The sequence below is a fragment of the Chiloscyllium plagiosum genome, chromosome 12 (genome assembly GCF_004010195.1).
Source record: "Chiloscyllium plagiosum isolate BGI_BamShark_2017 chromosome 12, ASM401019v2, whole genome shotgun sequence".
In the NCBI taxonomy this organism is placed as follows: Eukaryota; Metazoa; Chordata; class Chondrichthyes; order Orectolobiformes; family Hemiscylliidae; genus Chiloscyllium; species Chiloscyllium plagiosum.
This window is the reverse complement of record NC_057721.1, coordinates 1,597,739-1,611,362: the sequence shown is the minus strand read 5'-3', so window position 1 is coordinate 1,611,362 and position 13,624 is coordinate 1,597,739. Positions and strand designations below refer to the sequence as shown.

Genomic DNA, 13,624 nt, shown 5'->3' with positions numbered 1-13,624 from the left:
CTTCAGCTTTTAATTATTGGGGATTCAGAAAGAAATGAAATTATTCCTCTTGTGTCTTTCATTTTTTTTCTCAATCCAGCTTCCTTTTGTCCCTTTCTAGACTTGATTTAACAATAAATTCTCGACTGAATGCTACTAATTAATCTGGTTGGTCAAGAAGGAGTAGTCATTTCCGTGTTGATACAGTGCTAGATGAATGCAGGGGAAGCTGTGCTTTTTGGATGGTTGTCTGATGAGACCCCTGGCAAATCAAATGTAAGACTAGTTAATGGCTGCAGCTGTTTTCTTACTATTCAAGTAAAAATCAGTCATTTTAAGTCAACTGTTTTGGGTTTTAAGACTTATGGTCAGACTGTGAGTTGCTATTGAGTTAACCGATCTCCGCGTGTTCCTTGTCATTGCAAGTATGTTTTTCTGTAATCCCAGTAATTCCCTGCCATCTGGAGTATTCCTGCACTGTAGAATTACAACAATTGAAAATATTCACTTTAATTCCATTACATCCTCTCCATTTCTATTTCAGTGCAAGTTCAACCTATATTGTTCATGAATGTATACAATGGCAATGTGGTAACCACTCACTCAGATCAAATTTATTGGGTACTTGGAGCAGTGAAGTGTTTAATAAAATGTTCAAAGTCTACTATTCAAACTTACAATATAATCGAAAATTTGTAATAGTTGCATTAACTCTGACTTCATGATTTATTAGATAAATGTTGGAAATAGGAAGACACAGGTCTGTGGGGAGATGGTGGGATGTGTTTCTCCTCCTGTGGACCAAACATCTTTAGTTTAACTTCCCCTATTCCCACTCATTAGATAAATAGCACAAGGTATCTGATCGCGATGTTTTAAATTCTTTCTTTCTGGACACCACTAGCAAGTATTGCCCATTCTGTTTTGAAGGAAGCTGTGAACTTTTTTTTCAGAATCCCTCCAGTATGGGAACAAGCCCTTCGGCCCAACAAATCCACACTGATCTTGTGCAGAGTAACTCACACAGATTGAGATTGTGAATGGAAAACAAGTCTAAGATAATATTGCCATGCACCTACTGCCTATGTCTTGATAGAGCATCTGAGATTCTGCTGAATAACCTTGAGTTAGTCCATTGCATCTTGAAGATAGAAAACATTGATTCCAAGTGTGCTCGTGGGGTTGAGGTGCCAGTTGAACAGATTGCTGTATTTTGGATGATGTTGCAGCTACACATGTCCAAGCAAGTGGAGACTATTTCAATAAACTCCCAAGTTCTGCTTTGGGGAGTCAGATCACTACTGCATGAAACTTGAATTTCATTCTAGATGACTGTGGAAGTGATTGAGAGCCCAGCTGAGTGTACTTGCACATCTGTATTTGCCTTTGAAAACTCTACTCTGCAGAATGAAGAATGGTATTTAGCCAGTATGGCAAGACTGGGTTCTTAGATATGCTTGTTGGCAGCATAGTGAATCAGCTGTTTGCTTGGTCTGTTCGGAATTTGTAGGCTGAAGAGCTGATTTAAAAAGTGGGTTAACTGCTTTTAAAATTAGCTTCCCATCTGCCCCATTTTGAGGTAGTGGAATAGATATTGGATTTGGCCCTATGCACTGACTTCTGCTGTTTTGGGGTAACCTACCTTAAACAAGCTGAACAGCACTTCACCCATGTTAGGATAAAATTTAATTTTTCCAACCTTTCTGCTATCTGTCAAGCTGAGTTTCTATTTTGAGTTTTCTTTAATTACTGTAAGTTGCAAGTAGGAAAAGGCAATCAAATGTTTAGAAGCTGGTCTGTAAATGCAAAATGTTATGCATATTATGGTGTAAGCTATACCATAGGTGACTTTTCTTAACTTTCTTAAATTTATGGCAAGAAGAGCCAGTCAACAATTTGCCTTATAAAACACCTTTAATTAGATAAAATTAAAGCCCTTTCACAGAGGTTAAAGAAAAGAAAGGCAAGCCAAAGGCGCGCATAGTTAGAAGGATGATCAAAGCCTTGGGCAATATGTGTTTTGAGGGTTCTTCAACCCCAGGTAAGTCCCACACAAAATGCAGTGTGCCTCACACCTAGGCTTGTGTTCATCACCATACAGGTATTATGTTTATTCCAGATGTCAAACAATCTTATTTTCGGAAAGAGAAAGACCTGGAGTCAGAATTTTGCAATTGGTACAACTTAACGATTTATAAATGAATAAATCAAGGGAACAGAAGCTATTTAAAAAGCTCTTGCAATTATATGGTGTTTTTCTTGACCTCAGGCTGAAGCAAAGTACTATTTAGCTATTCATGTAGGAAATACACCAGCCAATTTGCACAAAAGCAAAGTCCCACCAGCATTGTGATGGTCAGGTAATCTGATTTAGTGATATTGGTTGAGGTACAAATACTTGCTCTGACACGAGATAACACCCTTATTCTTTTGGTATCTTTTTGCTTCCATCTGAAGTGACAGACAAGTCATCAGTTTAATATGTCCACTGAAAGATGGAATCTTAAATAATGCAGCATTGGACAAAGGTGTTGGCCTAGATTTTGTACTTGCATCTCTGAAGTGGGATTTGTGACTCGTGACTTTCTAACTTGTACTAGAACACCTGATACCTGGGGTCAATAACAAACATCTTCAAAGAAACAGGCTGAATCATCACAAGCAGCCTCTGAACCTGAAGCTACCAGAAAGAATTGGCATGGGACATTTGCTCGTGATAAAGTGGTGGTCATGTAGTTGATACCACTAATTTGTTTGTGAAACATGACAAGGTTTGTGGCAGCAGTAATCCTGGCTAAAGTAAATTTGGAAGAAGTTTATATTGGCATATCTGTGGATAGTAAGGGATGGTCACATTGCCCTAGTCCTTAATTTAAGATTTCTACACAACATGATTTTTAAAAATTCTGTGTGTGAGCTATTCTCTGTTGCTAGTTGACCTTGAGAAAGCTGGATAGAAGAGTGAATTGTGAGTAGTGTCCATGGACAAGTTGTAAGTGGGCAAGTTCATGGCAGCTGAAATATAATTGATAAATGTGAAGCTATCTAGGGAAAATAGAAAGGCAGGTTATTTGAATGGCAATAGACTGGTAAAGGGGGAGATGCACTGAGACCTGGGTGTCCTTGTATACTAGTTGCTGAAAGTAAATGTGCAGGTGCAGCAGGCGGTGAAGAAGGTAACTGGTATGCATGGCCTTCATAGTGAGAAGATTTGCGTACAGGAGCAGGGATGTCTTGCTCTAATTGCACAGGGCCCTGGTGAAAACTGGCCTGGAATATTGTGTGCAATTTTAGTCTCCTTGTATGTTCTTCTTTATAAGAGGGATGCAACGAAGGCTTACCATATTGGGGCCTGGAATGGCAGGACTAACTTATGAAGAAAGACTGGTTTGATCGTAGAATCCCTACAGAGTGGAAACAGGCCATTAGTCCCAACAAGTCCACACCGACCCTCTGAAGAGGAACCCACCCAGACCCACTCCCTAGCCTATTATTTTATGCCTACCCCTGACTAATGCATCTAACCTACACATCCCTGAATACTATAGGTAATTTAGCATGGTCAATTCACCTAACTTGCACCCCTTTGGGTTGTGGGAGGAAACCGGAGTACCTGGAGGAAATTCGCATGGACATTGGGAGAATGTGCAAACTCCACACAGACAGTCGTGCGACGCTGGAATCAAACCCGCATCCCTGGCTTTGTGAGGCAGCAGTGCTAACCACTGAGCCACCATGCCACCCTGTTTTGGATGGGACTATATTCAGTGGTGTTTGGGTAACTGTGGGGATGGATGGTGATCTCATTGAAACCGACAAAATTCTAACAGGACTAGACAATGTAAACACAAACACAATGGTCTTAGTGACCAGGGAGTTCAGAGCCAGGGATCACATTTAGGACTGAGATAAGGAGAAATTTCTTTACCCAGAGAGGGATGATCCTGTGGAAATTTCTATCTGAAAGCAGTTGATGGCAAAACATTGAATGTTTTCATCAAGGAGTTGGATATTGTCCTTCAGGCTAAAGGGATGAAAATGGGAGGGGTGAGAGTGGGAACATGATACTGAGTTAGGTGATCAGCCATTATCACTTCAAATATTTGAGCAGGCTTGAAGGCCTGATTAGCCAACTCCTCCTATTTTCTACTTTTGAAAAGGTGGTGATGAGCTATCACCTTGAATCATTGCAGTCCATGTGGAGTAGGTTCACTTAGAGTGCTATTGTAGAGGGAGTTCCAGGTTTTGACCCAGCAACAGTGAAGGAACAGCAGTATAGTTCCATGTCAGCATGGTGGGTGGCTTGGAAGAGAATTTGCAAGTGGTCATATTCTCAAGCATCTGCTGGCCTTCTATAAAGACCAAGTTTAGGTGTGCGCCTTTCTTTATTCAGAGTTATGTTGTAACACAGTTATTGCTATTTGGCTCGTGAGTCTGCCCATTCATTCGTCGACTTCTTAAACTTGAGGCATATCATTCTATTCCCCTTATTCTTTTACATATCCAATTTCTTGAGCAATTTCCTCAATCAATCACTGATAGTGGGTCCCATATTCTAACCATTCTGAATCAAGACTTTACTCCTTTATCCCTATAGGATTTTGTATTTATGCTCCTGGTTTCGGGATTCTTTATCATGTACAGAGGAACCTCGATTATCCAAATAACAGATTGTCCAAAGGAGATCTTGAGGTCCCGATATTAAAGACATGTTTCCAACACTGATCACGTCTCTCGCTCTCTCTCTCTCTCGCGCGCTCTCTCGCGCGCTCGCTCTCTCTCTCGCTCTCTCTCTCGCTCTCTCTCTCGCTCTCTCTCTCGCTCTCTCTCTCGCTCTCGTGCTCTCTCTCGCGCTCTCTCTCGCGCTCTCTCTCGCGCTCTCTCTCGCGCTTCTCCCCCCCCCCCGTGGGTTGGGGGGGCGGGTGCCGTGTTGGCCAAGGTTGTGGGGGGAGCAATGTGCTGCTGCTTCATCTCCTGAACGGACAGCGGACTTAACAGAAAACTCTGAGCCCCAGAGGAAAGGCATTCAATTAATTAACCGAATAATCAATTACTGAACGAAATAGTACCCACCCATCTCATTCGGATAATCGAGGTTCCTCTGTAGACACATTTTCTGCACATTTCCCACTAACTAAGCTTTCTATCAGGTCACTTCTAAGTTTTCTCTTTTCTGTATAAAGTCTTAATTTGTTCAATCTCAAAGACTTGAATCTGTTGGTCTGAGACCATCCAATAAATCTTATTTTGTATTTCCTGTGGTCCACCTATGTCCTTTATTTGATTTGAAGAGTAGAATCGGTCTCTGTACATTGTGTTACCTGACTGGGGCCTATATTGATGTCATGTATGATTTTTATCCAGCTTCTTATTGAATACCTGTGCAGTTTAGCATATAGATCATTTCTAATTATTCTTTAGTTTTTTTTGTTTTAATGGCTAAGTGGAGTTGGTGAAGCATTATAATCAGGAAGTAGTGAAGATCAGTTGAAGGGAGGGGAAGAGGCAACTTGAGAACAGTTTTGCTTTACTCTTGTGGATGGGAGGTAGGAGCATAGAAACAGAAGGCCATTCAGCCCTGTCAAGTCTTCCCACTATTCAGTGCAATCATGGCTGATTGAACACTTCAGTGTCTTTTAACCACCCAGAAATCTGCCTTCAGGATCTCATTGCTCTTTCCACCTATGTCATTGTTACCTATGACTTTGATACCATGATGGACCACAGCTTTTGGGTGATCTTCCTCCTGGAGAAGGATGTCCTGCAGCTGTACTGTGACATCTTTGGCCCTGGTACCAGAGAGGCTCACCCATCCTGGAGTCACATTTCATTTCATACAAACACCTGTCTGATCCCCTGACTCTGGAATCCCCTATAACTACTGCTCTCCCGTTGTTCTTCCTCCTCCTGTTTACAGCTGAGTCACCCAGTGATGCCATGAGCTTAGCTCTGGCTGCCACTCCCTAGAGGAACTGTTGCCCTCGCCAATTTCCAGAATGGAATACCGACTTGGGGTAATCCTGCACTACCTGGTTGGTTTTCTTCGATTGTCTGATAGTCACCTATTCTCTCTCTGCTGGTACACTTCTAATCTGTGGTATGACCATATCCCTAAGCGCTCACCCCATGTGGTCTTCTGAATCACAGATGCACAATACTTCCAACTGCTCAAGTTCTGAAACCTGGAGCTCTGGTTTACACAACTGGTGACACTTGCTACAGATTTTGCTTTCTGGGTTACATGATAGGCCCATGACTTTACACAGACCTAAGTTGTACACTCCAGTTGGCACTTCTGATATGCCATATTGTAACTCTACTAAAACTAGTTTTTACTGTTAGATTAAGTAGGAACTTAATATGAAAACTTATTTGTCAGAAAAAGTAAGGAAAACATGTCTAGAAACCTAAAGATTAGAAGTACAGACTAAACATACTTATCAATCAGCTGCTTTCTCAGCCTTCATGACATTATGCGTTATTGGTTTCAGTGCTGATAGGCCTCTTGATCTATGTGTTATTTCGTCTCCAGCTCACCTCTTGCTCTGGGGACTTTATTTCTTGAAGTAAAATTTAATGAAAGTGCCTTTTTGCCACAGTACTCAAAATTCCCACTTTGAATCACTGGGAACTTGGGTCAGTCTGTCTCATTTCATGAAATTCATTCTGACCGTGTGGCTTATTCTGATCAGTATGTAACACTAAGTCTTGGTCAACAGCAGTAAATGTTTGAGGAACAATGTGAGCAGAATTTACCCAGGAAAAGCCACTCGGGGTGACCCAGTCAGAGAAAATGCCACCCCCGCCTCCCTATTTCTCCCTATCTACAGGAAGAGCAAGGGCTGCTCCACCAGTCAGATTTTGTCTTTTGCATTTCAGCTTATTCAGTCACAGTCTCATGCTTGCTGCTGCTGAAAAGACAGAGCCTGTGATTAGAGGAATTAGCAAGGTAGGATTGCCCTAACTGTGATTGGATGAGCTGTAGAAATTACTGGCCTGTCCCAGGCCTGCCGTATAGATTCAGGAGGCTGACGAGCAGGTATTTAGAGAGCTAAGTACAAGTATCTATCGAGGCTGTGCTCTAGTGTAAATTGGGCTGGTGGAAGCAGAGACTGAGTGTCAGCTGCACAGACAGGATTGGTGAGAGCCCAAAAATGTTCAGGGGGGATAGGAGCTACTACTCTGCTCCGTCAAGCACATTTGTCAAATGTCTGAACTTTGGTTCCTCTCGTACTGAGCAGCATTACAATTGCAACAACACATCATCAGTAGGGTAAAACTAGCCTCTTTCACGACAGTCTAACTCTCATTCACTAACTTGCATCTCCTTTTTCAAAAATCTGTTTTATTGTTTATGATTTGGAGATGCCAGTTTTGGGATGGGGTGTACATAGTTTAAAAATCACACAACACCAGGTTATATTCCAACAGGTTTAATTGGAGGCACTAGCTTTCGGAGCGCCGCTCCTTCACTAGGAGCTTCCATTTAAACCTGTTGGGCTATAACCTGGTGTTGTGTGATTTTTAGTTTTAGTGTTGTTCTTTAACCTCATGGCTCAAATTATAATGTTTGAACTGTTGCATTGAAATGTGTGATGTACTGATTGGGTATCTTGTTGAACATTTATTATGAAGTCTGCATCGTATAGTCCGAGTGTTCAAAGAGGAAGCAGGACTAGAGCATTGGTCAGACAGTGAAAGAAAGGCTGATTACAATGACGTAAAAACCAAAAGTGCTGGAGAAACTCATTAGGTCTGGTAGCACCTGTAAGAGGGAAAAACGGATGACATTTAGAGTTTCGTATGCTGTTCTTCAGAATAAGAGTTGTATTGGATTCAAATTGTTCACGGTCTCTCTGCAGATGTTGCTAAACCTGCTGCAGCACAATCCGTTTCTATTTTGAATTTCCAGCATCTGCAGTCTTTTTTTTGTTTTATTCGACTAGTTACAATGATGTTGCTTTAATAAAGGACCTGGAAAGTTTTCAAAAAAATGAGTGACTTGCGCATGTGTTTGATATTCATTCACTATAAAGAACCAAGAGTCTTTTTAAGAGGTTGGGTGGCAAAGACTTCATTTGTTCCAAAAGACTGCTTAAAGCACTAGCCACAGCTATTGATGGTTACTTTGTAAAGCCAAAACATAGTCATGGTAATATAGGACTCAAACTTAAAGCTTGTCAAATGCTTCAAAAGCACTTGTTATTGGACCACCAAGGGAACTGGCTGAACAATACCTCAATTGCATCAAGCAAGAAAAATATTGCTGACCGCAAACAAAGGGAATCTTCTGGTTATTGAGGGTGTTTCTGTAAAAGATTAATTGACTGTCCTGCAACAAGGAGTGGATATTGTGTATGGTGGGGGGGGGAAAGACGCTATTTTGTGTGTGTGTGTGTTCCCATTTTGGAGTAAGGGACATTTATTCACCATAAATTAACCAAAACATCTTATTTATAGGTTTCAAGTTAAAAGATTTAATGGTGTGTGCATACAGCCTTTGGTATTAGTGCTATCTTATCATCTAAAGAAGATTCCCCCCCCCCCCCCCCCCCAAAAAAAAAATAGATCAACGCAAATATAGAAGGTAATGTCACAACATGACTGCATCATCCAGTAAAGATGTTAGCCAGAATGAAAATATAGCCTCCCAAAATAAAAGGCCTCACAAATGTCTTGCAAAGAGCCCTTGGTGGGATGATATTTTGAACCTTGACATTATTCTGTGTACTAAGATTTTGGATTATTAATATTATACTAATTGGTGCTTGCATGTCGTCAAATATGTTTTTAGAAATCTGACAGAAGGGCTGGTGAGGTATGAGGTTGTCTTAACATCTGTGGACCTGACTAAATTTGTGTTTTATTTAATGAGAGATGTAATGCTGCATGTAGCTTTGCATTTGTGGTAATTATTATCTCTGCAGTATGTATTTAACATCACACATTTTTAACGTTTTAATTAGTTATCAATTACTGCATTGCCCCCATAAATGGGTCATGCAATAATTACATTTAGTTCTTTGTCAATATTATGAGAACACTTTTTAATATAGTCAATCTTGCCATTGCTTCAGTCTGTGCCCAGGTTCAGAGCATAAATGTGTATATGTAATTGATACGGACTTATTGTACATTTCTTTTGAGTGTTGTTAATTGGTCATGCAAACTCCTGTGGGAATATGTAATCTCTTTAGATACCCTCAAACTTAAATTTTGATTAGCTTTGGGTGACTTCTTTTAATATTAATAAAGCAAAATAATTATAATTTGTAGCCTTGGAGGTATTTATGCTCGATTAATCACAAATGCTAAAGTTGATCTTGCAGGTGTGAAAGATTATGAAGATGTGTTAGAACCATTCAAAACTACTGAATTATTACCATATGCTTTCAGGGATGGTGTGTGTTCGTATTTCAAATGGAAATGGGAACTTGTAATATACAGATTGTATTCAGGCCAAATAGCAGTGAGAGACTCACAGGCAATTATTTCTTCATTGTACAGAATCACAATGGGAAAAGCCTGAAGGGTTCCAAGGGAGCTCAAACTTTGTGCAGAGTGAAGTTGCACAACAGGTACATTGTTGGTTTGCATTTGCCTACCACATCATTGAGGGCTTGTATATCTGTGGGCCATAAGTACGCTTTCTTAACCATTATTTTATAAGTGAATGATCCCTCTAGCAGACACTATCCAGTGCTTGCTTGCAGGGGCAATTAGTTCAGAGTAAGTGCACTCCTTTCTTTAAACAAAAATACATTGGTCTGTTTTATAGTCCGGTCTGAACATACAAATGGAACCTTGGGGCGTATATAAGGTTTGAGCTGGCAGTGTTCTGGCAAAAACTGCAAACATTTCACTTGTGATCCTGCTTATTTAACTGTATTCTAAGCTAATTTTGTGCTTTTGGATATTGTGTCTTTGTACATCGAAATGGAGCTGGTACATCACCTCTAACATGGTGGCCTGTTTTGCTTTGATGCTTGTTGAGAATCCGTTGCATGAGGAGTTTCCAGGTGAGAATTCTCACTGGTTTTTAAGGATTGTAACAACATGGCCTAAGAGGGAGGAACATAAGGTCCTTTGACTTCCCTCCCAGTATGTGAATGAGCATCAGAAATCAGTCCTCGGGTCAGTGAAACCACTTGAATTGCCACTCCACTCCCCTTTGGGTGAGAAATTGTGTGTTGGACTCTCCTTTGCCAATTGCACGAAAGTTTTCACAAATTTGTGAACTTATTGCTGCTGGGTTCTTGTGAAGATGAGTATTTCGTATTCCAGTTTCTTTGGATGTTAGATTAAGCACAATATGAAGAGCAACATATGAAGGACACATCTGTTTCTAGTTGCTTCAAGGTTAGAATGTTCTAATAGCCTTGAGACCCATAATGTTTTGTTTGTCCTGCTTATGAAATGAGGCGTGAATTAATCTGACGTGGATCAATATGTTGAGCACTCACCTTTTTCCATGAAACATTAAACCAAGTTCAAACTGTTTTGTGGACACAAAACACATGGCACTAGATGAAGGATAATCGAGGAGTTTTCCTGATACCTTTTACTGTTTTGACCCCTCATTTGACTCTGCCAAAATGATCATGTACCATATTTTCATCCGTAGGATTTTGCTGCACATAATTCAGCTGTCGCTTTTGTACTAACAGTGGCACTGTCTCAAAAGCAGTTTATTTACTGAGAGATGATTGATTATTATTTGCAGCTTTCATGTTTAAAGTATTCTATGTAAAAAGCACCTTGTCTAATTCTAATCAAGTTCTAGATTTGTTATTGTTCTACTTTATCAGATTATCATTGCCTGATTTCAAAAACAAGAATGCCACACCAATTAACATGACCTCAAGAGTATTAAAATTTCATCGCCTTCCAGCAACTTAAAAGTAAACTTGTCCTTGTGTTGCACTGTGCTTTGTTGCACCTTTACTCACGAACAAACCTAGTCACCTTGTCCAGTCTTATTAACCACAGCACTGATGACAGAGTTGTGTTGATTTTTGTGGTCTTTTACAGAAGCCACGGTCAAACAACACAAGTGGTGTTCACGCTCTGTAACTTGAGTGTCTGTGAAACTAATTGTGACGCAAGCAAACTATTGTAACTAGAGCTGGTTACACCTTGCAACAGTTATACTTTTGACAGTCTGATAGAGTTAATTAGTATAATCTGTGTATAGATATGAGTTAAAAATGTATGAATCTAAACCAGTCCCTAAATCACTTCATAATATAAAAGCTTCAATGGTTCTGCAATTTGAGTAAAGTACCTTGCCTCACGGTTTGCCTAATTGCATTCTTATCAGGCTTCTTCGTGGGTGGAAGGACTTACTCCAGAGGGCTGCACCTACTATTACAATGTCATAACAAGAGGTACGTAGACTGAACATGAGCTGTTTATTTTCTGGGAAATAGATATCAGTCTTATTCCAGTTTCCATGTTGTGAACTGAAGTTTCAGGTTATAATATGACTTTTGATTTCAATTTAATCCTTATGTGATAGCTACTTCTGTTTAGTAAACCAGACTTCTGACAGACATGTAAACCAATTTAATGCTTCATTCTCGGAACCAAGCCACTGAGAAGACTATATCAATAGCTGCTGTTCTCCCCATAGAAACGCAGTGACTTGCCTGTTTACGTCCTCCCTCCTTGCTAGACGCACTTTTCAGGTGAAGCAGTGATTTACCTACCCTTCAATCAATCTAGTCTACTGTATTTGCTGCTCACAATTTTGGTCTCCTCTGCGCTGGGGAGATGAAAGGCAGACTGCTTTGCAGAATACTTAAGTGTCTGTAAAACTGGTTTCAGGCTTAGTGCAGAGCTCCAGCGAAGCTCAATGCAAGCTAGAGGAACAACACTTGTCTTCTGGCTAGGTAATTTATACCTTTGGGTTCTCAAAATTGAGTGTAACAATTCAGTGTCAATACTCTTCTCCTGTTTGTTACCCACCTCCACGCCATGAGGCCCTGCTCTGTAAGGGCTGTTCTCAGCACAGCCAACCCTTTTCAACTATCTATACTTCACATTGGCATCTTTTCAGCATTTATTTCCCTCTCGGCTTATCGTCAGGCCCCTTGTTCGTCTCCTCCTCTCTCTGTCTTAGCATTGACAGTCTGATAGAGTTAATTAGTATAGTCTGTGTATAGATATGAGTTAAAAATGTATGAATCTAAACCAGTCCCTAAATCACTTCATAATATAAAAGCTTCAATGGTTCTGCAATTTGAGTAAAGTACCTTGCCTCACGGTTTGCCTAATTGCATTCTTATCAGGCTTCTTCGTGGGTGGAAGGACTTACTCCAGAGGGCTGCACCTACTATTACAGTGTCATAACAAGAGGTGTATTCAAAACATGTCTCCTCATCTCTTCGCAATCAGCATAAATAACATTGTTTCCCAGTAACGAGGGGTCACTGGACTTTAACTCTGTTATTCTCTCTACAGATGGGGCCAGACCTGCTGAGTTCTCAAGCATTTTGTTTGGCTCATTTACTTTTGAGACCTCAGTCACCACGTTCCTGGCAGTCACTTGTTTGTTTGTTTGCTGTAATTATTTATGATATGCAATAAAAGCTTCATTTCTATGGTCCTTCTTAGAATCACGATGGGAAAAGCCAGAAGGCTTCACCTCTGCTAGCGAATGTTCTGCCACAGCCGTTAAGAATGAGACTGAACCTGAGATGTCCTCTGCAACCTCTGGTTCTGAAGAATCCAAATCTCTAAAAATCACTGAAAGTCTTCATACAGCAGAGGATGTTCAGCAGGCCACAGACACAGAGCCAAGTGAGCCACAACCAGAAGCAAACACCTCTCTCCAAGTGAGTTGCCACTTTCAGTCTCATACTCCCTCAATCTTAATAGAACTACAAGATCAGTTAAAGTCAAGCAGGAATAAAGTAGGCCCATGGTCCTTGGGGAGACAACTGTTTACTCACCTACATTCACACCTACATTCACACATACTTTCACCCTGGAAGGTTGTGCAAGAAATGAATGTCTCAATGCTGAATGCACTAGATAGTTTATATTGGTTGAAACACAAACTGAAGCCATTTAGCCCATTCAAATATTCCATTTCTCTGTAAGAATAACTCCCCCTAATCCCACTCTCCCATATAGTCCCGCATTAGTTTTTCACTAGATAACTAACCAGTTCTCAATTCAAGGCTCCAACTGAAATTTCTAACCTGGACTCTGGCAGCATATTCTCGACCCCAACTGCTTGCTGCATAAAAGTGGTTTTCCCCAAATCACTCTTGCAACTTTTGCCATTATCTTGAATCAGTGTCCTCTGGTTTACTTGCCTTAGAGGAGAAAGTGAGGTCTGCAGATGCTGGAGATCAGAGCTAACCAGTTCTCAATTCAAGGCTCCAACTGAAATTTCTAACCTGGACTCTGGCAGCATATTCTCGACCCCAACTGCTTGCTGCATAAAAGTGGTTTTCCCCAAATCATTCTTGCAACTTTTGCCATTATCTTGAATCAGTGTCCTCTGGTTTACTTGCCTTAGAGGAGAAAGTGAGGTCTGCAGATGCTGGAGATCAGAGCTGAAAATGTGTTGCTGGAAAAGCGCAGCAGGTCAGGCAGCATCCAGGGAACAGGAGAATTGACGTTTCGGGCATTAGCC

The 13,624-nt window shown here is 40.7% G+C and overlaps 1 protein-coding gene across 1 annotated transcript in view; it reads left to right on the top strand.

Annotated features, from left to right (window-relative positions):
• Window positions 1–13,624, top strand: part of wbp4 (WW domain binding protein 4) — a 61,550-nt gene that overhangs the window by 31,109 nt on the left and 16,817 nt on the right. The window contains exons 7-9 of the mRNA XM_043701498.1: window positions 9,487–9,557; window positions 11,300–11,366; window positions 12,595–12,815. Coding sequence (XP_043557433.1) covers window positions 9,487–9,557; window positions 11,300–11,366; window positions 12,595–12,815 — 359 coding nt within the window. The remainder of the gene's footprint in view (window positions 1–9,486; window positions 9,558–11,299; window positions 11,367–12,594; window positions 12,816–13,624) is intronic.